We start from the raw sequence: 26,748 nt of genomic DNA on the forward strand, positions 1-26,748 counted from the left end.
ACAACAAAACCAGTATACATTTGCTGAGCTGGCACCAAGAAATAATTTGTTCTGAAGCAAATTGGTTTTAGGTGACTGTCCTCCATATCCTACCACAAAGACTCTCAGGACCCCCAGTAAATTAAAAGAATACTCATAGCCAAACTCTTGGAGCTACATTGGGCCATTAGTCCAAAGGATTGGAATATAGGGAGAAACAGGGAAATGTAACCACTTTCAGATGGTCATATCTGGCAGGATAGAATTGGGGCATCTTGAGAGACTAGGATAAACGGTTTCAATATTGTTGAAATTTTTATCAATACAGCAGTATCCACAGAAGAGAAAATATACATTCTTTTTTGTATCTTTACCGAGTACCATAATATCTTTTTCAATTTGGGGGGAAAATTTGGAAGAATAAATTAGGATATCTGTACAAATAATTTCTTGGATCGATTTGACTTTCAGTAAGTTAATACTTAAACTGTTAAATTTTTTTGCTTATAGGGGCCCCAAAGTGACGAATACTCAGGAGTTTCTTTTAGTTTCTCAGTGTTTAACTTAATGAATGCCATCATGGGAAGTAGCATCCTTGGTCTAGCCTACATTATGGCCAATACAGGTATTATTGTATTTAGGTAAGTGTTCTTTTACTTGGTCCTATTGTCATTAATAATTATACGTTCATTTATATGACTCTCAGATAACTAGCCAAAATAAAGTAAAAAGACTTGGCCATTCCCCGATTTTATTTTAGGAGTACTGCCTACATTTGAGGATAGGCTACATGAAGTCTTTATATTACTTCTTTCTATATGTAACAAAATCCTCTTAAATATTACTTTTTACCTTAGAAATTTTTTATTTCACTCCTTCTACTGCTGCAGATTGAAATAAATTTATTTTATTCCTCAGTTTTTTTTTGAGCTACTTATGAACCAAGTTATCCTCTAGTGGCTAACCCTGTGGTTGATGAGCCTCTTCTAAATTAGCTGGTAAAGCTAGCACTCAAACAAAAATCATATAATCTAAGCCTGTTATTCCAAACCTTTCCAGGTTATCAGAACCTGCTTGACTTTAAACTCTGCTGGCATAGCCTTCAAGAGCTCAGAATCACCTCCACAAATGGGACATTAGTGGAAAAATTCATTATTAATTAATGGAATCTGATTTAAAACAGTTACTTATCTACAGAAAAAAAAAGTTTTACCCTCTAGCTTGTGTCTTAATATAAAATAAAAATAATATACATATATATGTAATAAATATAAATATAACATAATATAAAATCCTGATGAAAAAGTTGATCCCTGTCATACCTTTAAGTATTGATTCATTCTGAGTCATTTTAGTCAAAGTGAACAAAGGTTTATCTGTTATTCAGATTACTTATCAATTAGAAAAGGAAGGTTAAGTATATAATCGTATTCTTCCCTTTACTAGTTTTTTCTCTGTAATCCTTTCTCCCAACAGTCTCATAGACCTCACTTTTGAAAACCATTCAGTTAGTCTTCATTACAGTGGCTTCGCCTAAAGCAACAAATATTAATAGTTGCTCAGTCATAAATTTAAAACGAAGCATTGGAAATTTAGTTCTATTCCATTTAAGAATTTTTTTTGTCTACCTCCTGTAATTTTTAGGGAAATTAATTTGCACCAATTGCCCGATTTTCTTAATTAATTTTATGTTTTCATAAAAGACCAAATAGTTTTCATTATTTTGAAGCAAGACTATTATAAACCATACATTAGACAAAACATAGTAAATAGAATCTAGGTTTCATACATTTATTTTGTCAGCTTGAAAACCAGATATATCTTTAGTTTGGCCTCATACAAATATGAGAAACTTCATGTATTAGTGAATAGAATGTCAGCACTAGAGTCAGGAAGACCCAGACTGAAGACTTATTTCAGACACATACTAGGTGTGTGACTGTAGGTAAATCACTTAACCCTTTGGTGCCCTAGAGAGTTCTTTAAGACTGTATTATAGATGAGTGATTGTTCTGCTTTGATGGAAGGAATTTCTGTGCTGCTTAGTTTCCCACATTGATAAAATCACAGCTCTGGGCCATGTGTGTTTGTGTGTGTGATGTAGGTAAAAAAATTAATTTTGAATATAATGTTGGATATTTAAATGATTTGGAAAATGATTAATAAAAGTTGTTTGTTCTTCAAGTCATTAAAAACCTTATGAGAGTTGTAGATTGTTATGTCATACTAATTCTATATAAAACTTGAGCATCCCCACCTTACTCTATTTTTGCTACTTATTAACACTGATGTTTACAATAAGGTCAAGCATTAAGTAGGACACAAAGCTTCTTCCACACCTTTCCTGGTTATCTTTTGGACACAGTAGGGTGCTCCTTGGCAGCTTCCTGAGAAGAGCCCTCAGGGCAGTAGTGTCTCATTTCTTAGTGAGTAGCTATGAGATCTGAGGATTTTGTATTCCCAAGGGAATTGTGCATATGGTACTTTTCATTACCTGCATCTTAGTCCTTAGAAACAATATATATGATTGGCTGACATTTCAGATTATAATTTTATGAGTCTTTGAAGAAGACAGGATTTGTAGGTTAAACTTAATACAAGTACAGTCAAAATAGGGTCCTTATCTCTAAGTAGAAAGCCCTGAGGGAGGGATAGTTCATGGGATTTTAGAACTGCAAAGCTTAGTATGCTTTCAAATATTCAGTCCATCTTTACCCCCACCTCACAGAATTCCTCTCTTCCTTTAAGACATATCTCAGGCACCACCTTTTCCTAATTCCCTAGCTTTTAGTTTCCTCCCTCCAAAATTACTTTGTCTTTAACTACTTTGTATTTATTTGTATTTCTTCACTTTATTATACTAAACATACTTTCTTTTGTACTTGTTGCCTTCTCTATTAGAATGTAAATCTTTTGTGACCAATGGTTGTTTCATTCTTTCTAGTTGTATCCCCAGCACCTAGCGTTGTGCACATAGTAAGCCCCTTTTTTAAAGCTGGTTGATTGATTAGCATATAAATATAGAAAAATAGTGATATATAGCAAGATCATTAGACTGATGTCACTAGCAGTTAACAAACCTGATTAGTAAGTAAGGACGTTTTTGAGGTAGGGATTTTTTTTTTCTGTTGAAAGAAGGGACAAAAGCAAACTTGTTTAACCATGTGCTGTTTTATATTTTAGTGTCATGCTGCTGATGGTTGCTATTCTGGCTTCTTACTCAGTTCATCTTCTTCTTACTATGTGTATTCAGACAGGTAGGTAAAAAGATCATATGTATTTTATAGAATAAAGCAGCCATTAAACTTGCCATTTGTTTACATACCTCAGGGGCCTTAAAATACTTTGAGATGAATAGATACGACAGGACAGATGCATTGAGGCCTCCCAGAAGGCTAAGATGGACAGTTCCAATCTTGTAGAAAATACATTAAAACAATGATGCTGCTAGAAAGAGGAGAAAACTAGCATTCTTAGTTGTATTTCCAGCAAGTGTTACAATATCCTTTTCATTTTAGGGGATAACTAGCATCTAGATGAATGAAAGTCACATACATTATTTAGCCCTTGTGCCTCTGGTGAAAAAATAAGTGGGTATTTATGCTCACCTTCACTTCTTTGGCTAGCCATCCAGCAAACAAGTGCCCTTGGGCATACAGAGGGCTCCAGAGAGTGGACAGGTCAATGCACATATGTCACCATGGCATTCTTTGCTCATCATGGTCTGTAACATCATCTTCATACGCAGGAAAGGATGACTCAAAATCTGATTTGCCTTATTTTTGAATTTAACTTTTTTAAAAAATCTAGACCTATGATTTCAACAGTATGGGGAACACTTAGGGTGGAGTCTCCCTTTTCTGATACAAATGAACAACTTCTCTGTAATTTATAATCTTAAAATGGCTTGGAGCACTGAGAGGTAAAGTGACTTGTTGCCAAGGTCACATAGCTATTGCATGTCAGAGGAAAGACCTAAACTTAGGTCTTCTTTACTGCAGATTGTAGTCCTCTATCCACTAAACCAATTGCCTCTCATTTTTATTATTTTATATAAAGTAATTATTATTCCTTATTTTTGAAGCTTTAGTAAAGGCTTTTTATCCTATATTCTTCCTATCTTGGACCTTAATTCTGGGAGACCAATTGAAAAAAAAGGATTTTAACCTATTGTAATTGTTATGTATATTTTCCAGATTATGAATAAATAATACCTTAGTTAAGCTAGATATTTCCTAGTTAAAATATAAATTTCTCATCTACCCATACCAACCTATCTGATAATTCTGAAAATCTAATATCTATCTATGTTGTTTTTCCTACTTTAGGGCATTATAAAGTAGAAGAAACCATTTTCTTTCCTTCTTAATTTCCTTTGCTCTCAATAACTTACTTGGGTTCTTCAACTGGCTTCTTCATGGTCCTGTACAGATACTACTGCTTCCTTCTTCTGTTGATTGAATTCCTTCAATCACTATAAAAATACTCTACTGAGGTAGGCTTCTTTTAATAATATCAGTGACATTTTGAAAACATGTACTTGATTGTATAAAAAAGGTTCGTGTAGCAGTTGTAATACCCAGTTGTAATTCATCAGTCAGGCAAAGAATTATACAAACCTTCTGTAGATAACCTTGTCATGAATTTTAATGGGGCTAGAAGTGTGGAGAATTTTTTTCTCCCCTTTTTAGAAGCAAAGGGCCTCCTTCTTTGGCCAGGAACATACTCTTCAGGTTCTGTATTGGACTCTTTGAGTCCCAAGACATATTTCTAGGTCCTGAGTGATAGATCATCTCTGCATTAATCTTGAGGTAGTATTAGAATTGGTTGCTATGTGGGATTCAGATTTTAGATGGGACAGTTTTATTTCAGAACTCAGGTTAAGCTCAGCTCCCTCTTTGCTGAACAAAGAAAACACATTTTCTTCATACACAATGCAACGTTTAGTTCATTTTCTAATATGTAACTCAGCTTATATCTTTTTTTAGGCATCTTTAGGTGCTGAGATAATTTTAAAGCCAGTAGAAAGAATGCTTCATGCTTAAGAGTTGTATACACTATAATGGAGGAGGCAGAATACAAATATAATGTATAAAAACAAACAACAGAAATACAAAAATAATCTGCCAGTGTACAGAACCTTATAAATGAGTGCTATATTGTTGGTGGAACTGATCTGGAAACATAGTATGGATGAGGTAAGATTTGAGAGTTTAAAATGAGGGTGGGGTAGGTTTTGGCTGAGAGAATTGAGATCATTGTTCAAGATGCAGGAAATGGCAAATTAAAAGAAAGGAAATGGAAAGTATGAGACATGATGGAGTGAAAGATCAAGGTACTTAAGTAAACTTTTTAAAGACTGCAGTCAGAAATTTTAATTTTGATGTAAGAGGTCACAATCTAATAGAAACATAAATTTAGAGCTGGAAGGGACATTAGTGGTCCTCTAATCTAACCTCTTCATTTTGCATTTATATGAGAAATCAATCAAATACATTTACATGAATTCTGGAGGAATTATGTGATTTGCCTAAAGTCATGTAGGTAATAGATGTTAGACTGGGATTAAAATCCAGGCCCTCTTCCTTCATAGATGCTGGTCTCCCTTCTACTGAGAAGCATTATAGGATTCCAAGACATTGCTCATAATGTCTCAAACATGGAAAAGTACCTTTAATTTTTTTTTTAATTCTGGAGAAGTACTGTGACAGTGAGTAAAAGATAGGTTCAAAACAATTTTTGAGGAAGATGATTCTTATTACTGAGTAGAATAGAATGAAAGAGGACAGGTTTGAGTCAGGGGGTTTAGGGAGGTAGTCAATGGCTAATCTAAAGCTATGATTTTTAAGATAGCAAGAAGCAAATGTTATGCGATACAAGAAATATACCAGGTAGCAAGGATTGACAAGATTCAGGGATGAACTACATGGAAGAAATTGAGGATAGAAAGGAGTCATTGAGGACCTTAAGATTACCAGCTTGTATGATTGAGAAGATAGCCCCCAAAAAATGTTTTGAAAGCAATGAAAAATTGGGCAACAGGGAACATTCATTTAACATGTTTAAATGGCAAGGTATATACTATTAAAGAATATTAAGTGGGGTTGTCTACAAAATAATGAGAAGTCAGAGCTAGAGATCTTGAGGTTTTCCATATATTTGGTAATTGAAAATATGTTCAATAATTAGTTTGCTAAGGGAAGGGAACGTAGGTGGTGAAAAAAAGAGAACCAGAAATCAAAAAAGAAGAAATGGTCAGAGAGGTAATCTAGAAAGCAGAGTTTCCTTAAGGTGAAGTTTAAATATTTTTCAAAGATGAGCCACTAACTGTGTCAAAAATGGTGAAGGTCAACTATTTGATGAGTTAGTGAATGAATTAATGACTTTAGATAATTGACCTTTATGAGCATCTTGCAACCGAGGGGAAATGAGATGAAAAGGTTGGAAAACATTACAAATAAGGAAATTCCGAAATAATAAGGGATCATTCCATGTGGCCAACTTTCTGAGGGTTGAACTATATTTAAATAACTTATGTTCCTCAGTCTAGATCCAAAGATAATATTGCTGCTGCTGAGAAGCTTGAGCTTTGTATTTCACCCTAGATTTATTAATTGTCCTTTTTCATTGAAGGGAAAATGCAGAGTAGACAGTAACTAGATGGAAATATTCCACATGTTCATGAGAAGCAGCTTTCTAAACTGTTCCTGTGAAGACTTAACTTTTTGCCAGACCAAAATAGTCATGACATACGCCTCAATGGCACACTAAATAAGATTTTCTCTCCTGTTTATTTGATCAAGATTTACAGACTTTCAGTCTCCTCAAAACACAACCTTGATTTCTCTAATATAAAATATATATGTATATAAAAGGTTTCTGAAAATAGACTCCTCTCACACGCTGATGATCGCTTCCAGTTATTTACTTAACATGGGTCGTGCCAGGTACTGCTAACATGAATTCCTGTAAAAGATGGGAGTAATTCCCTCTTTCAGATTGTTTCTGTACCGTAGGCTATGCAATTAGAGAGGGTAATCATTCCTGGCATTATTTTGATGTTTCCCAATGTGCTTGTTTCTTTGTAAGTCAGCTTTAACAGTGGCAGCCATATGGAGGAAGGAGAGGGACAAGAAGAAACAAATGCCTAACAGCAATAAGACAAGCAAAAATTTCAGGAAATAGACGTGGAAAGTGAAACACTGATTTAATCGAGTAATATTTTGGGGTGTGGATGAGGTGGGAGTTTAAAGTTTTTAGCAATTAAATAACAGGATTTTTAAGAGTATCAACAGCATATATATTAAATAAATGAAGATAGTTCATTTAAATTGTGACTCAAGATTGTGAAGCATAAAAATTATCATCCTTGTCTCAGATGTGGAAGAGTGCCCATAATTTTTGCACTTCTGTGGTCCTGTGACATGATAGTATGTAATCACTATACAGATATTCTAACTGGAAATTCAGGATTCACAACTGAGAACAGTGTTTCACTCTGGGAACTTACTATACTCAGTGATCTTTTTTGTTGATCTCAAAATTGAGTTAACTCCCAGCTGTGATCACAGAATTTTAGAGGTAGATGGTCCTTCATAGATCATCTAATACAATCTTATGATTTATGATGAGATGAGAACCTGAATCCTAGAATGGGTGAATTCACTTGACCCTAGATTACACAGCTAGGAAGATGTCAGGGCCATCGCTATCAGAGATATTTTGACATGTTGTAGTTGATGATCTTCTTAGCCTTGAGAGGACAAGAAATAATACCTTGAGAAACTTAGAGAGTTGGAACTACAACACATATCTCTTTTCTTCAAGTCTAGTACTGTTTATACCACAGTGTACTTCAGACTAGATTATTCACAAATTACTAGAGAAAACAGAATAGTTATTGCTATAGTGTACCTTATCCAGTATCTTTGGAAATTATGTTAGAATTTTCATAGAGAAAATAAGTACATAGTTTACATTCCTAGAAGCGATCAATTTTGTTTACTATTGCTAGAGAAGTAAAAGTTATTTAATTTTTAGGTGGAAAAACAGATTAATGATGTTCATTTGATGAAATTAAATTATGGCTTGGTACCTTTTAATGAGGACACTTTTCCTTTTACTAATGATAAATGTTTGTTTAGTGCTACTGTTTAAAAGTAACTAAACCATGCATAAGTTTTTAGAAAAATTTATCTAAATGACTTAGATATTTACTGACTGACTGTAAAATTGATAACTTTGGAAGCAGTTCCTAGTATGTCTAAAGCACAGAAGATACAAAAACAAAAATGAAATTGCCCCTGCCTTCAGTGACCTTACATTCTAATGGCATGGTATGGTGGGATACAACACTTTTAATGTGAGATAATTTGAAGATGGAGAAAGTATTAACATCTGGGGAAGGTCTCAGAAGAGATTTAGAACTGTAAAAGACCATGGAGATTGTTTAGTCCAACCCCCACATTTTATATATGAAGAAATTGAGGCACAGGGCTTCTGGAAAATACTCCAGTTTTCTTTCCACTTCACCACACTGCCTCCCTCATTTTAATTAAAAAAAGTTTTTATAGTTTTGTGAAGTGCTTAAAAGAATGTATAATGAAAGGCTTACAAAATAAACAACTTAAGGGAATTATTTTCCTGTAATAAGAATTTTGGAAAGCCTGCACTTAGAACCTTCACTTATAGACCAGTGTGACAGTAGCATTATTGTGCTATATGAAAAAAAGTACATTATTATTATTATACTGAGTGATCTGAAAAAAAAAATCCTTGAAAGTTAAGTAAGACCTTGTTTATTTGATCAACCTCTTTATGTCTTCAGTTTCCAAGGCCTATTTCCTGTATAAGTTTACATAGTGAAAATACTATAGTGGATTTTGCAGCCTTAGAGATCTGTGGTCACTCGTCACAGTTGTCCCTTTTTAAATTATTATAGTGTAGTTAATTGACAGGACTTTTTCCAAAGTAGCTAGTGTTACTTCTTAGTTACCTTTCTTGGAATGATAGCTTAATTTACAGATTTTGAGGCAACCTCTGAGGTATGATATCTATTTAGGCTCCAGTTTTATAAGACCATCCAAAACCTTTACAGTTTGAAGTTCTGGATCAAGAAGTACTAGTAAATGGATTATATTTCTTCAAATTCAACAAAATTTAATTGTAGGGTATCAGAAAGCTTTCTTACATATACTTCACAAATGAGACAACTGCTCTTACTTTCTGTGTAGAAGGTCACAAAACATCTCTCTGTAAGAACTATTCTGTGTTTGATTGATTCCATGAAAATAATAGATATAATTTGCTTATGATAATAAATAAATTTTTGGTAAAATGATATCAAATATACCAAATATTCTTTTTTGTAATGTAGATGTTAAAAAATATCATTGTTCTTTTTCCTTCTGACAGCTGTCACATCTTATGAAGACCTTGGTCTTTTTGCATTTGGGTCACTTGGAAAGGTAACTTTTTTTTTTTCTCCTGACTGTTGACCAAGCCAGAACTGGATAATGTTTTCCTCTTTTTCTGAATAAAAGAGAATGATGAATGAAAAGCAGTTCATTAGGAGGATATAAAAAATTAGAAGAATAACAGGAAGTACAAGGGCAGCAGAACAAGAATAAAAGGGAAGACTATATTAACCGGAGGAAAAAAATTACATAAATGACTGATCTGGCAACTGCTATTTATGTTCCAAGTATAGGTTATACTTCTTCCTAGGAGTTAAGATGAGGGGATTCAAGGAATGCCTTTCTATATTCCAGGTTATTAGGGGAAACAAAATATTCCTTTAAAAAAAAAGGAAGCAGTTCTTCAGTGGGGGTTGAGAGTGAGAATCTGAAGTGGAGGAGGGATAGCTTGATCCTTATTGGGAAGTTGGAGAGTGGAAAAATGTCGCACAGAGGAGGAAGATAGGGAAATGGAAAAGTATAAACTTTCAGCTTAAAAAACAAATTTGAGTCTCTTCCCGAAGAGGAGGAAACTGGAGGATCTGAGGAATAAGTAGTCCTCCAAGGAATGAAGTAAAAGGGCCATAGCAAGGCATCATGTGACAGGTCATCTATTAAAAGTCAGAAGAAGAAAGGAAAGATAATGGTGGTCAGTGACTTCCTTGCACTGAGGGAGGTAATTACCAAACTGATAACAACAACAGATAGGTTTGTCGTCTTCCCAAGGCCTGTATCTAAGATATTGCAAATAATCCCAGGACCTTCGCTTGAGACCTGTGAGACTTTGGCCAGTCTCTTGACCTCTCTGGGTCTGTTTCCTCCTCTGTAAAACCAGGGTTTGGACTAAATGGCCTCTGAGTACTTTCCAGCTGTACATTTATGGTCCCATGAAGTACTCGTTTCTCATTCCCCCGAGACCTATTGGAATGTGTGACCACTGCCCAGTTCTGGTGATCCGTGTGGACAGGAGGGACCCTGCCAAAGGGAGCACCAACAGTGCTGGTGAACACTGTGAAGTCTTGGACAAGAAAGTGAAGGGCATGGGTATGAGGCGTGGTTTCCTCAGTGCTGCCTACTGAAGGAAACAGCTGATTCTTATTTTGTTTCTTTACTTTTTTTCTACCAAGGACAATGACCTTTACAGCAGAACTAACAGAATAAAAATTACCACTGAGATTTGTAAGGAGAGCACCTAGCTGGTACTGATGAATTCAAGTCACATGGCCCAGACGAGCTGCACCTTAGGGTGCTGACAGAGCTGGCAGACCTGATCGCTAAGCCAGCGTTAGCGATATCTGAAAGGTGATGCATAGGACCTTTAGGGAAACAGGAGAGGCACCACAAGACTAGAGAAGGACAGATGTCTTGATTTTCAGAAAAGGGAAGAGATTAGAATCTACAAGCTTTAGGCCTGTGAGCTTGACTTTTATTCCTGGGAAAAGTCTGCAGGGGTGGGGAACCTGCCCTTAATCAAGGATTTGTTCTATAAGACTTGGACTCAGTCAGAGGGCCTCACTTGAGGATCTAGAAGGTCACATGGCCTTGAAGCCACGGGTTCCCCACTCCTCCTAGAACATATTAAAGAGATTGTTACTGAGCTGTCCAGAAAGGCAAGCAGTGAATATCTCAAGCCAGGACGGCTTCATCAAGAGCAAATCATGTCAGACTAACAAGTTTCTTTTTTTGACAGAATTACTAATGGTAGATACCAAAGAGAACAGTTATAATGAAGGAAAAAAGTATATAAACTTAGTCAGGAGATCATAGATGACAATCCCAGAAAGGAGCTAGTAGTCAAACCCCTGACCTCAAATGTTTAAGGCAACAAAGAGAAGAACTAGAGGTCCTAAAACAAGGAGGCAATCACTGAATCTTGGCATGAAACATATTACGGGAATGTGGCTCTATTTGGGTATACCTACTTCACAAGAAAGAGAGTATTTAAAAGGGGTAGGTGGGATCTGCTTGTGTAGAATAGCATGTTAAGAAGGTATAGTTTTAGCAGAAATCTAGGAATCAGAAGGGAGAGAGAGAGACTCAATCAATCTACAGTTACTTATTAAGCCAGGCACTTCACTAGGCAAAAGTCAAAAATAGTCGTTGCAGTAATTAAGGAAAAACATGTATATATAGATAGATATCTATAAAGCATACACAGACGGTTGTAAGATAACCTTAAGGGTAGAGGAGGCAACAGCAGCTAGGAGGACTAGGAAAGGCTGCTTCTTGTGGTTGAGCTGAATCTTGAAGCAAATGAGAAATCCTAAAGTATTTTGGTAAAAATAAGTGGAGGCAGGAAAACTTGATTTTGTTGGAGTATATTTTTTACCACCTGGACAGAAAGAAAAAAATTAGAAGGGATCATAAGCCAGTTGTAAAGGCATGAGATGGGAGTGACTGGCAATTGTAATTATCCAAACATCTACTTGATATCTCTGTTTCCAAAACATGGAGGAGCCAACGAGGGAAAAATCTTCATTGGACGTCTCAACAACAGGAAGGCTGCTGGAGTAGAAATGATGGGTAAACATTGAAAAGAAGAAACCACTTCCTTCTTTGGGTATGTGAAAGAGGAGAAGAAAGGTGTATTCTGACATACACCTTAGATTTGAGAAGAGTAGATTTCAGAGGAAGGATAGATGGAATTTCATGGACTAAAATTATACAGGCAAAATAAGCCCAGGAGAGATGGAAAACATTCAAGAATGAAATTCTAAAGACCCACAGGGAAGCAGTTCCAACGATGAGGAAAAATGAAAGCTGCCTAAAAAGATCAGTCACAGTCAGCTAGCATTTATTGAGTGCTATTATGTGCCAGGCTCTGTACTAAAAAATTTCATCTTTGTCTATTGGCTGCTTCCCTGCTTCCTAGAAATATACCTGTGTCTCTTCCATTCTCAAAAAAAAACCCTTACTGGATCTATCTATTCCTTTTAGTTATCATTTTAGAGCTCGCCTCCCTTTCCTGGCTAAACTCCTTGAGAAAGCCATTTACAGTAGCTGCTTCTACTTCTTTCTGCTCTTTTCTAACTACTTATTGGACATCTCAAACTGCATGTCCTGTAGAGAGTTTAAACTGAACACGTCCAAAACACACTCCATGCTCTTGGGCTCAGAGTGATGAGAGAGGTAACAGGCAAAAAAACTGTCTCAGAGGGAAGGCCCTGAGATGAAGGAGGACAGGAAAAGTCTTCTTGAAAAAGATAGGACTTTAGCTGAGACTTGAATGAAGCCAGGGAAGCCGGAGGTTGAGGAGAAGGGGGAGAACATCTCAGACCTGGGGGACAGCTGGGAAAATGTTCAGACAAAAATAGCAAATATCTTTTAGTTTTAAAAGGTATATGCAGAAGACAGAAGCAAAGGTAGGTGACGGGCTGAAGAGAGTGGCCTGGTCCTGTGAAAATAGGATTAAATGGCATGCTCACCAGATTTACAGATGATGCAAAGCTGGGGCGAATGACACGATAGCTAGCTCATCGGCTGGCAGTCAGATTCCAAAAGCTCTTGCTAGGCTTGAACTTTTAGGTCAAGAATGCTAAAGCTCGGCGTGAGATGTGATCTCTCAGTGAAACTAAAAATAACAAAAAGCATTTTGGCTTTTGGCTTTTTTGTTATTTTGGAGGAAAGAGGAGATAGGACTGCTACTCAGAGTAGGTAGGATGATGATGACTGACAACTGAAAAAAGGCAGAGGTGCTTCAATCTTAGTGTCCTTCTTCCAGGAAGTATAACCTTTGTCATGGAAGTGACCAAACAAAAATTTTTACTTGGGAATTGATGCCCACGACAAATGAGATAGTAAATGAGCATGTAGTTGTCTAATGAATTTGTCGTTTAGCCCATATCATAATAGCTAACATTTATATAGCACTTCCTATATGCCAGGCACTGTGCTAAGTGCTTCACAATTATAATTTAATCTTCACAGTGACCCTGGGAGGTAGGTGCTATAACATATAGCATATGTGTAATATAACACACACACACACACACACACACACACACACACACACATATTCCCTATTTTACAGATGAGGAAACTGAGGTGAACAAGTTAAGTGACTTGCCCAGGGTCACACAGCTAGTACTTGTCTGAAACTGGATTTGAACTTGAGTCTTCTTATCTCCAGATGTAGTGCTCTATCCAATGAACTATATCCTCAGGTTTTAAAAAAAAAATGACAGCTGTAATTACTGAGCCACTCCTAGTAATATCTGAAAGATCATAGAGAATGATGAGAGGAACACCACAGAAAATTCCCGGATTTCAGGAAAAAGGAGAAAAAGAATAGATTCCACAAACTACAGGCCACTGAGCCTAACCTTGATTTCTGGAGAAATTCTAGAGTAAATCATTTAAGAGACAGTTAGTGAACATCTAGAGAAGCATTGTTTACAGAGGGTGAACGTGCAGCATCAAGAACAGATTATGTCCAACCAACTTTATTTCTGTTTTTGACAGTAACTAAAATAATAGATCAGGGGACTAAATCAGTCTGCCTAGATTTTAACATACATTTGGTAAAGTATCTTATGCTATTTTTGTGGAAAAGATTGTGAGGGACTAGATGATAATACAATTAGATGCATCCAGAAATTGTTAAATGGCCAAACAAGGAAAACAGCCATTCTTTTCTCTGTGGTTCAGTATTGTTCTGGCTAGTCATCTGCAATTGAGTGTTTCAGGGTTCTGTATCTAGATATTTGACATCTTTATCCACCACTTGGCTAAAGCATTAAATGGCACGCTTACCAGATTCGCAGATGATACAAAGGTGGTGCAGATAACATAATAGCTAGCTCACAGGATAGCAGTCAGTTACCAAAAGATCTTGATCAGCTTGAACTCTTAGGTGAATCTTAATAAAGTTCAGTAAGGATAAATGCAAAATCTTTTACTTGGGTATAAGAAGTCAGCTGTACAAATACATGATAGGAGATGCATGAAGAGTGGCATAATGGGTACAGAGTTGGCCTTAGAATCAGGAAACTTGGGTTCAGTTTCTTTGGGCCTCTGATGCATTCTGGCTGCATTACCCTGGGCAAATCCCTTCGTCAGTCAATACCCCAAGCAACCCTTTGAGATTATGAGTTATGGTATAGTTGGTGATCTGCATTGGTAAAAAGCATTTCCTTCCTGGGAGTTCCCCTACAACAAATCTAATCCATATTTTAATTATAGTCTCTATTATAGCTAAGGCAACATAATGTGTCCCAGTAATACTAAGATGAAAGAGAAAAAAAACAGTCACTGCTGTCAAGAATGTTATATTCTGGCAGTGGAATAAGATGTAATATTTCACATTTATATAGCATTTCACATCTTACAACATGCTTTCTTCAATTATCTATAGTACAAACTAGACTGAAACAGGATACATAACCTTTGTTTTTGACCTTCATAATCATCAATATTCCCTCAGACACCCAAACTTCCTAGTTCCTCAGTTTATTCATTTTCCATGGCCTATGCCTATATACAAAGATGGTCATGCCCTTTATCTTGCCATCACCCCCAAATGTTCTACATCTATATTGATGAACTTGGAAATTCTTTTATCTTACCATAATCTGTTGTCATTCCACCTTTCCCTGTGCCATAAAACTCATAACCCTATTCTTCATTATCACCATGACCTCTAATTCCTGATAGCCCTCTGTTCTTTCCCAGGCCATCACCCCTGCACTGGCTATACTCTCCTTTTTTCCCCTCTTGACTGCTTGGTAAACCAGGTCAGCGGTACCCTATGTTCTTTTCTCTAGTCCCATGCCTCCTTATCCTGTCTCTGATCATGCCCTACCAACGCCCAATCTTACTTTTTCTCCCTGTTACTGAACAGAGCAAAGCACAGTCCGTATTTATGTGACATGACATCAGCTAGGCAGTCAGCTATTAACCAGATCATCATTTCAGGAAGGTAGTCCGTTTATATAGAAGTCAGCAAACTTTTTCTGGAAAGGGCCATCGTACCTATTTAGGCTTTGTGGGCCAAGAAGCAAAATCAAGGATACTTACGTAATGAGCGAAAACAAATAAAAAATTTTATTGATAAAATTTCAAAATATAATAATTTAGGGGGCAGCACCAGCCCTGGATTCAGGAGGACCTGAGTTCAAATCTGGCCTCAGACACATAACATTTAATGGCTGTGTGACCCTGCACAAGTCACTTAACCCCCACTGCCCAACTAGGAAAAAAAATATAATAATTTAGTGTAATTTTTTTGTAACATAGATCTAATCACGAGAAAAATGGAATTCTTATGGGGAGGATAACATTTCACTTAGTTGGGGTTCAAAGTTATTGTTCCCTATTATGAAAATTGATTGCAAATGTTCATCTTTAATGAAAATTTGTAGTGAGATTTTACATATTTCATTTTTGAAAAGGTTTTTTCACAAATGTACTACCAAATACTCCTACCAATCTACCAGCATATGATTTTAATTGAATATATTTGTTGCTTTAGAAGGCATCTGGAAAATTCTGTTAGATTCTTCTCTTGATATTTGCCTTTTAGGATGTCATTACATTGAAGTTTAATTACTTCTCATTGAAGATTAGGTAGAAGCTCCTCATTTGCACAGTTAAATGGATTGGATTTTGAAATATAAAGATTCATTTTGCATTTGCATCAAGGACTGAAAAATGCTGCTGGAACTGTAGTTTGAGTTCAAGAAATAGCTGCTGCAAATTTGTGTAGAAGTGACAATCTGATTTCCTGTTTTAACTTTTGACAGTATGGGGAGTGTATAAATTAGAAACTTGACATTTTTATTTGAACGATATTAGTTGTCTAATTGACTTTATCACAGTATAAAATTTACATTTAAGGGCTGTCTTGCCTTGGAATTTTAGATTGAATTCATTAAGAAACATTATCAAGTCTACAGCAAAAACAAATTTCCTAAATTTGTTTACAGTGTTGAATAACAGTGATTGATGGCAGTTCTCAATTAGAAAAAATTGTCTCATCCCTGAGCTCAAAAAATTGTAATGAAACTTTTTGTTCCTCTTCTTTTCTTGTTTTGACGTGATGAGTCAGCACTGGTAATAAAAAAATAAATAAAATATCATGGTACTGTGATACACATGGCACTCGAAACACTGTTGAATTATAGTTGCATCATTGCAATTTGTAGAGCCCTGAGCAGCAGTGTGAAGCAATAAGAGCCAAATAAAGTCAAATAAGTACAGCTGTGTTCTGTTAAGACTTTGGGCATTGAAATTTGAGTACCAGATTGCTGACCACTGATTTATACCTCCCTAATCAATAGGTTATACTGCTTATCACAGTGCTTTTCCAAACCTTTTCATCCTGCCCTAAATCTCTCAGTGCTAGCCATTTCCATAGCCTCTTAGCTGAAAACATTGCTTCATATTTCACTGAAAAAAGCTGAGGTCATTCTCTGTGAGAACTCCCTATTCTCTCCTCATAACTCAAGATGTCTTCTCTCACTGTCTTCCTTCACTCCTGTCTCACACGAAGAAGTGGCCCTTGTCCTAGGACAAACTCTATACATATACAAACCTGTTCCATTCTGTGTTCTCTAGTAGTTTGGTCCCTCTGTTGTCCCCTCTCTCACTAATAATTAATCTTTCCTTTTCTATTGGATGCTTCATGTCTCCCCCATTCTCAAAAAACAAGCAAACAAACAAACCAAAAAACCCTTACTGGATCTGTCCATAACCTTTAGCCATCATCTGAGATCTCTCCTCCCCTTCCTGGCTAAACTCTGTGAGAAAGCCATTTACAACAAATGCTTCGACATCTCTTCATTCTTTTCTAACTACTTATTGGACATCTGAAACGGAATGCCTTGTAGAGAGGTTAAACTGAACATATTGAAAATGGAACTCATACCCCTAAAACCTACCCCCTTCTAAATTTATTACTATTGAGGATTCCTCCATCCTCCCAGTTGCTGAGGTTCACAATTAAGGTGGTATTCTCAACTTCCATCCCTAATATCCAGTCATTTGCCAGGTCCTATCAATTCTACCTTCCCAACATCTCTACCATCACTCCCTTCTCTCAACTTACCCAGCTACCACCATGATACAAGCCCTCATCACCTCATGCCTGGATTATTACAATAGCCTCCTCGTTATCTCCTTGCCTCAAGTATATCCCAACTCCTGTTCATTCTCCATGCAATGGCCAAAGTAATCTTCCTAAAGTAGAGATCTGACCATGTCACGTCCCCTAGTCTCTCAACCCTGACAACTCCATTGGTTCCCTATTGCCTCCAGGATCAAATATAAAATCCTCTGTTTGACTTTTAAAGCCCTTGATAATAACATTATCTCCTCCTACTTTTCTAGTGTTGTTACACCTTAGTCTCTTCCACATACTCTGTGATCCAGGGACAGTAGCCTCCTTGATATTTCTCATGCAAGACACTCAATCCCCTGATTCCTAGCATTTTCACTGGCTCTTCCCTATACCTGGAATTCTCCCTCCTAGTTTCTGCCTCCTGGCTTCTTTCAAGTCTCAGCTAAAATCCCTCCTGCAAAAAGCCTTTCTTAGCCTCCTTCATGCTAGTGTCTTCCCCCTGTGATTGCTTTCCATTTATCCTGTTTATCTTTTATGTGCATTAGTTTGCATGTTGTCTCCCTATTTAAGGCAGTGACTATTTTTTTTTTGTCTTTCTTTGTATCTCTAATACTTAGCACAGTGCCTAGGACGTAGTAAACCCTTAATAAGTGCTTCTTGACTTACCTAACTTGTTCAAGGTCACACAGCTAGTTAGTGGCAGCAAGGACTAGAGACCAGATTTCTTGGCAACTATTTTAGTTTATTTTTCATTAGAGCATGCTGCCTGTTTCCGCAAGCAGTTACAAATTCACTTATTCCTGTCACAAAACTGCCTTATTAATGACCCATTCTACTTCCAAAGTCTCTATTCTGTGTTGTTCTAAAATGTCCTCCCTCTGGCATATAACTCTGTAAATATGGGGAAATCACTTGGCCTCTTGGGGCCTCAGTTTCTTCATTTATAAAATGATTGAATTGGATTATTTGACTCATGGCCCCTTCCAGTTCTAAATCTATGAAATCTGTGTGAGGGGAAAAATATGTATATTGGTTATTTATTTTGTTTTATTTTTGGTCTGGATCTCTAATTTTTTTTATGTAGGGAACTTTTGGTGAAGAAACTCATACCCAACTGCAGATACCCAACTGTATCCAACTTAACAGTTGCCTGGAGGACTGAGAGGTCGTACCTTATGCAGCACTGTGTAGCTAGTATATTTTAGAAGCATAATTTCAGCCCAGGCCCTGCTGCCTCTCTCAGTATTTGTTAGAACAGCTGAATAGATGATGGTGATAATGGGAGGAAAAATAATAATGTTTACAAAGTGCTTTGCAGTTTTGAAATGCTTTTACCTTCATTAACTCATTCAATCCTCACATGAACCCTGTGAGATAGGTAATCCATTTTACAGATGAAGAAACTAAGACTCAGAGACATTATGTTACATTCTATGAGGAAGCAGCAGAATCAGAATCAAAACCTAAGTCTTCCAACTCGAAGCCCAGTGCTTTCAAATATACTATACTATGTCAGGAAGATATTGTAAAGGTGATAGAAAAAAAATTCTAGTTCATAATCAAACTAAGGTAAACATGTTTCAAAAGCACAAAAAGATGTATTTTAATTGTGACTTAGCCCCTTAGTAATTTCAATGAACTACAACCTTGACAAAGTGAAGAATATGACGAGTATATGAAACTAATTATGAAAGTTTCTGGTAATTATCCTTGATGACAGTTTTTTATTTCTAAGAGAACAGGATGTTTGTTTCATAAAGATACAAATATGAGAATGTATTCAATCATCAAGGAACTTCCTGTATGTGGTTTGATTAAGAACAAATTTGTCGAAGACTCAGTAGAAGAAAATGTTTTAAGAAAACATCCTGATTAGTTCTTGATTTATAAACATCCCTCTAAGCATCATCACTATCATCATTGTTAATCTGCATTAGCATAGGGTTTCTAACTTTAGCATCAATTTTCTGGAAAAGTGTAGATTGCTAAAGAAGTGAAACTTATTAGCGTAATTGCTTAAAATAAGTAAAGATGTTCACTGCCGTTTTCTTTTATAATTCTCATCAACATGAAGCAGAAAAATGGTATGGTTTCTACTAGATAAAGGCTCAACTCTTGACCCTGTTCTTTTGTTAGGAAGAATCCTCTTTGGGTCTGTTTTGACATTTGTGAAACTAGGTTATTTTGTGTATTGTATATTCTTCTGAGAAGTGAGTCATGAGAAATGTTTTAAATATTTCAGAAATTCTTTTAATAAATGTTATAGTCAGAAAAAATTTTCTGCTGTTAACAAAGGATATTTTAATATTAATTGATTCTTTTACAAATGTTATAATGTGGTCATAGACTTGGTACTCTTACACTTTTACGTATGCCTAAGAAGTTAAAGTATAATGCAAGAGTGGCCAAAGTTCTAGCAACATTTTAAATAGCTTTGCCTGGAGGAAAACTGTTCTAAGGCTAGGAATCACAGTTTCCAGTTTCAGGAATCCATCTTGCAAACGTTTGTTATTTATCACAAGGGTAACTGGCAAGAGAGTATTTCTGGCATGGTGCAACTTAATCACTATTCCTAGAAAAACAACTCTAAGTGCATGTCCTAAAATACTGGGCATCATTTTTGTATACAAAGAAAAGTTCAAACCATCACTTTGACTTATATATTTTGGCTTATTTAAAGGGGCCACTTGAAATTCCTTTTTGGGAAATGTCAGAAGAGAAATCACTAGTCCTAAAAGCATGCCTACCAGTTTGATAATCCCAAATCTGCTCAGCTTTATATCCAAGAACGTAAGTCACTTTGAGGGTAAGGAATAGGCAAAGCAGTCTGGTACAGTCTTGTGCTACCGAAGGAAGGTTCAACTCAAGGACTTTAGGAGGCTAAATGTTTCCAGAGATATATGTAGTATGCAGGTCCACTGTGACTTGAGGGTGTTCCTTCCTCCTCTTGCCCCCCCCCCCCGCCCCGGCCCCTTGCCCTTCCGTATGTCTGAACCCTAGGAATATCCAATGAACTGACCTAAGTGCAAGGCTGGGATTTCTAAATTTTAGGGAGAATAAGGTTTTTTGTCTTGGCTTTTTAAAAATTACTACAGGATACAAAATTTCTATATTTTGGATTTAGGTGGTTAGAGAATTAGCATATTATAACTCTTTGAACTTGTTCCAGTTAGTAACCATATCTTTGGCAAGACAGCTTACCTCCACTTCAAAGATGGAACAGAGAATCCCAAAGGCCTGTTGTATGCTATACTAATGAACTCTGAGGGCCATATGTCATCCTTCTGCCCAAAAAGCAGCAGCATGCATCAGGCTGCTCACAGAAGAAGTGCCTAACTTGGCAAAGAAAGAAAGAAAGAAAGAAAGAAGAGAGAGAGAGAGAGAGAGAGAGAGAGAGAGAGAGAGAGAGAGAGAGAGAGAGAGAGAGAGAAAGAAAGAAAGAAAGAAAGAAAGAAAGAAAGAAAGACCCAGATGGATTCCATTTAATTTTTATGAATTGATCAGCATTAAATGAAATTATGCTAGGGATATGTGCTTTTATGGGTGTATGACACTCCAGCACAGATCACAACCTGTGACTCTTAGTGTTAACTGAGTCCCAGGGAGGTTTGACGATTTTCCCAGGTTCGCATAGTTTCAATGCAGGATTTGAACCTAGGACATCTTGATATTAACTCAGCATTATACTATGCCATTCTGCCTCTATGAATATAAAACATTCATTGATTAATACAAAACTCTATCAGTACTTGACAAGGTAAAAAATTTGCCTGACTCCTTTCCCCCCCAACCCACAAACACACATACATAAAAACCTTTCTAAAGTTTTCTTTGTGCTTTACTATTGACTTCCACTGAAGTCCTACTATGATGCTTCACAGTGCCATGGAGGTGACCTTGAGTTTTTGAAGCTCATATCAGAAAAGCATAAGCTCTTTTAGACTAGCAAAAATTTCTAGCATAGGCCTAGTAAATTGACTGATTGTCTGATGACTGGTGTAGCTAAATTCAGAGAGGCTCAGCAGCTTAGCCACAGGGTGATGAATTTTTTACCCATAGTAATTCTCAAAACCATCTGATGTTATAGAAGGGGTGTGATCTGAATTAGTTGGACAGAGTACCCATGTTGCTAAAATTACAAAACCTTAAAGTATCTAGGGGGAACTTTTAAAGAAAGGTCTCATATGAGACAATTATTTACTATCATATAGGAGGTAAAGTTATAAATGGTAGGCATAAGGCACTTCATGTCTTCCTTGTTGTGAGTGCCTTCTCCATCTAGTTTAGTAATAATATTTCTTGTATTAAAAGGTTCTGATATTTCTGACATTTATTGTTAAATGTTCTTATGTCTTCTGAATGAATATATTATTTTTGTAGGTGGCTGTGGCAAGTACGATAGTTATTCAGAATATTGGAGGTAAGGAAGTTTAAGACCAGTAATTATGTTTTCATGACTTAATAGTCATTTCTTATTTTGGTTTTGGTTGTATTTGTGACAGTGAGCCATTTCTGTGTGACCATTGAAATGTTTTACATTGCCTTGGAAGACATGTGTGATTCATCTTGGTGCCACGAAGGTAGTTACATCAACATAGAAGAATTCAGGCAGCTAGTTGGCACAGTAGATAGAGCTCTGGGCCTGGAGTCAGGGATACCTGAGTTCAAATCTGACCTCAGGCTCTTACTAGCTGTGTAACCTTTAGCAAGTCATTTAACCCTGTTTGCCTCAGTTTCCTCATCTGTAAAATGAGCTGGAGAAGGAAGTGGCAAATTGCTCCAGTATCTTTGGGAAGAAAACCCCAAATGGGGTCATGAAGAGTTAGTCGTGACTGAACAACAATAGCACCAATGCTCTAGTCAGGGTCTTAATTCATTGTCCTGTTTCTGCTATACAAATGTGCCTACGACGTGCTTTTGAAGGACAGTAGTGAATTCTGTCATGATGATCTCTTCAAACTCTAAATCTTCTGTGAAAAACAAATTGTCTTTAGTGAGGCAAACTTACTAATATGACCGAAGTGTAGGAGGCAGTGGGGAGAAACATTGGGTAGGAGCAAATATGGCAAATTTGAACTGACCATTGCGTTCATATTTATATCTTTGGATTCAGATTGACCCTGGAACTAAGCTATGAAATCAGATGAGTTCCCATTTCCAGTATTAAAGGCTACAATGGACATAAAATTATGAGGTTAATGCCAGTTTGTAATTAAGTAAAGGTACTAAGCATCTAAATACAAAATATGGGATTCTTGTATAGAGTTTAAAATTTTCCACAAGTGATAGACAACTTATTTATTTTGTTTTACCATTTGCCAGACTACCAAATAAATGTTAACCATACAAAAAAGCTGTATGGGGAAGGTTTATAAATTTTGTATCTAATACAAGATTGCATAGTCAAAAGAAATTAGAATCCTGTTTCTTTTACATAATAATTCATAAACTTTTATTGTGTTAGTTTTAATAAAGTTCAATTCTGAAACCTGAAGCCAAGGGCAGTTACGAATTGAGTATTGCTCAACCCACTCCTTCACCTTCTGCCAATCAAAAATTGTGCTTGCCACTATGCTTGAAACTCACAAGATTTGATGAATATTTTGTTTCTTTGAATTCATATGGGGAAAATGTTATGTTTTTGTTTAGGAAGAATTCTTTTCCCCTCAACACCTCCTGTTGTAGTCAAGAAAACCAATCTCTCACATTTTCGATCAGTATATCTGTCTATACCGATTTAAAAGTCTGTTCTAAATGATGTCCTATTTTGTAATATGAAACTAGAATTTGATATGTTCAGTCTCTCATTGTGAAACTGAGGGGGTTCTACTCCTACACCAGGATGAAACTAATATGCCAGGTTTGGCCAAGTCTACTTAAAATGGCTTACCATCATCTGAATTTACGGTGTAATTTTTTAAAAATTTTATTAATTTATTTTGATTTATCAATAATCACTTCCATATGCTTTTGAGTTTAAAATTTTTCTCCCCCTTCCTCCCCACCACCCTCCCTAAGACAGTGCACAATCTGATATAGATTATACATTTACATTCCTATTAAACATATTTTCACATTAGTGGTGTTGTAAGTAAAAATTAAGACCAATAGGAGGAACCATCAGAAAGAGGAAGCAAAACTCAACAGAAGAGAAAAAAAATAGCAATTCAACTTTCATAGTTCTTTCTTTGGATGTGGATAGCATTTTCTATCATGAGGCCTCTGGAGATGTCTTAGATTCTTATATTGCTGGGAAGGGTTAAGTTTATCAATATTAGTCATCACATAATGTGGCTGTTATTGTGTACAAAGTTCTCTTGGTTCTGCTCATTTCACTCAGCATCAGACCATACAAGTCTTTCCAGGTTTTTCTGAAGTCAGCCTGTTCATCATTTCTTATAGCACAATAGTATTCCATTACATTCATATACCACAACTTGCTCAGCCATTCCCCAATTGATGGACATCCTCTCAATTTCCAATTCTTTGCCACCACAAAAAGAGCTGCTATGAATATTTTTGTACAAGTGAGTCCTTTTCCCATTTGTATGATCTCTTTGGGATATAGCCCTAGAAGTGCTATTGCTGGGTCAAAGGGTATGCACATTTTTATAGCCTTTTGGGCATAGTTCCAAATTATTCTCCAAAATGGTTGAATCATTTTACAACTCCACCAACAATGCATTAGTGTTCCAATGTTCCCACATCTTCTCCAACATTTATCATTTTCCTGTTTTGTCATGTTGGCCAATCTGATAGGTGTGATGTGGTACCTCAGAGTTGTTTTGATTTGCATTTCTCTAATCAATAATGATTTAGATCATTTTTTCATATGACTATAGATGGCTTTAATTTCTTCATCAGAGAACTGTCTGTTCATATCCTTTGACCATTTATCAATTGGGGAATGGCTTGTATTCATGTAAATTTGATTTAATTACAGTGTAACTTTTAAGAGTAGTATTTAAATTTGACCTCTTCACCTAGCATTTCTTCCAGACAGAGTGACAGACTGATGGGGGGAAATTACAGTGATGTCAAGTGTGGCTGAGTATAATTCATTTTAATAAACTTTTGAAGCTTCTACTCTATATGTCTCTATACAAAGATGAAAAGTGAAACTAAAGTTTGCAATCTAATGGGGAATTAAAATGTAAGTAAATAGGTATGATATAAGGGAGAATGTAGTAAGGGCAAAGTGTTATAAGGAATTTGAGGAGAGAGAGAGAGCTGGGAGGAAGGAGCTGGGGAGACTTTCATGGAGCAACTAGGTAAATAGAGCACTGGGCCTGGAGTCAGGAAAACCTGAGTTCAAATCTGGCCTCAGGCAAGTAAGCTGGGCAAGTCACTTAATTACTAAAATGACTAAAAATCACTGTCTCAGTTTCCTCATCTGTAAAATGGGGGGTAATAATAGCACCTCCCTTCCAGAATTAATGAGATAATAATTATAAAGCACTTAGCATTTATATAGCAATAAGCACTATATAAATGTTAGCTATCATTACTGTTATTACCTGGATCGGATCTTAAAGGAAGAAGATTTCAACACGCACAGATGTGTGAGAGAGAGAGAGAGTGGTAACTAGGCATGGGGGATGGACTGACCAATTTCCCAGAAATTCGAGAGGTCAGAGCAAGGGACAACAGTCCGTAATCCTTACCTATTCAAAAAGTATGTGAAAGGAAGTAATGTGAAATAAGACTGAAAAAGTAGATGGGAGCTAAATTAGGGGAAAGCTTCTAAATGCTAGGCCAAAGGAGGTGAAGAGGAGTGACAGTGGAGAGGGAGGGTTAATTGACTATGAGTTCAGTATGAAACAGCATTGTGGTATGGAAGCCAAAAATAAAACAAATGAACTACAAAAATCTACTGCAACGAATGGTAGGTTTTATTAAGAGATACAAAATATCATCTACTTGGAAGGTAGTATTCCTGCTATCCTCTGCCTTGTTCACATCACATCTGCAGTATTATATTCGGTTCTGAGTGCCATATTTTAAAGACACTGATAAACTTTAGAAGATCCAAAGGAGAGCAGTGGGTGTGTAAAGGCTTATAAAAGGCTTTGTAAAGATTGTCCATCAATCAACAAGCATCTATTAATACGTGCTTCATCAGGCCCTTTGTTAGGTGCAAGGGAAAGAAAGATAAAGTAAAACAGCCTCTCTCCTTAAGGACCTTAAATTATACTTAAAAAGAGATTTATATAAACATATGCAAGACAGATTTTTGAGGTGGAATGCACTAGCAGCTAGGGAGATCAGGAATGGTCTTTATGTAGAAGGTGGTACATGAGCTGAGTCTTAAAGGAAATCTGACATTCTAAGAGGCAGGTGAGGAGGGCATGCATTTTAGGCGTGGAGAACTTCTAGTGCAAAGTCTTGGAGATGAGAAATGGAGTATCACGTGTGAGATTAAGAAGGCAAGTATGAAAGTAGCAATGTGTGATAAAGCTGGAAAGGTAAGTGGGGGCCAGGTGGTGAAGGACTTTGAATGCCAAATGGGAGTTTGTATTTGATCCTAGAAGTGATAGGAAACTGGAGTCTATTTATGTGGTCAGACCTTAAGAAAAATCACTTTTGCAACTGTATGAAGTATGGGCTGAAGTGGGGAGAGATTTATCATACAATATAACGATCAGTTGAAGGAATCAGATGATTAAAAGAAAAAACATATGGGGGAAAGGGGGACATGATAGCTGTTCTCCGACATTTGATGGTCTGGCTTGTGGAAAAGGAATTAAATTTTTTCTGCTTAACCCTAGAATTCTTGTTCACTTCCACGGTATACCTTGCATATGTCATTCTCTCTCTGCTCATAGCCACTGCCCTAGTTCAGGCACCTTTTATCTGTACTATTTCAATAGCCTCATAATTGATCTCCCTGCCTCCTATCTTTTCCTTCTCCAATCCATTTTCCACATAGCTGCCAAAGGACCTAAAAGCACAAGTCTGATGGTGTCATTTCCTTGTTCTAGAAACTGCAGGAACTCACTCTTGCCACTAGGAAAAAACACATACTCTTTGGCTTTTAAAGCCCTTCATAATCAAATATTGGCAAAAATACTATTTTTTTTTCTGCAAATGGCAGTCACTTTTTTGTTTTTTTTAAGATGGGGCCAATTAGATGTTAAATCTTTTTTTATGTAACTCATGTTAATATTAGTGACACAATAAGCAAAATACTTGTTTAATGCTTTGTATATAGTATGTCCCAATTTAGAGAGGCCATCTTTGAACAGAACTTCCCAGTCT

The 26,748-nt window shown here is 36.5% G+C and overlaps 1 protein-coding gene across 2 annotated transcripts in view; it reads left to right on the plus strand.

Annotated features, from left to right (window-relative positions):
• The window catches only part of SLC38A6 (solute carrier family 38 member 6), a 77,796-nt gene that overhangs the window by 4,321 nt on the left and 46,727 nt on the right, over nt 1–26,748 (plus strand). For both annotated transcript variants that reach the window (XM_020986493.2, XM_078151520.1), the window contains exons 2-5: nt 490–620; nt 3,163–3,236; nt 9,394–9,446; nt 21,871–21,910. In XM_020986493.2, coding sequence (XP_020842152.1) covers nt 490–620; nt 3,163–3,236; nt 9,394–9,446; nt 21,871–21,910 — 298 coding nt within the window. The remainder of the gene's footprint in view (nt 1–489; nt 621–3,162; nt 3,237–9,393; nt 9,447–21,870; nt 21,911–26,748) is intronic.

This window comes from Phascolarctos cinereus, unplaced genomic scaffold (assembly GCF_003287225.1).
Source record: "Phascolarctos cinereus isolate Bilbo 61053 unplaced genomic scaffold, phaCin_HiC Scaffold_3;HRSCAF=262, whole genome shotgun sequence".
Taxonomy (NCBI): domain Eukaryota; kingdom Metazoa; phylum Chordata; class Mammalia; order Diprotodontia; family Phascolarctidae; genus Phascolarctos; species Phascolarctos cinereus.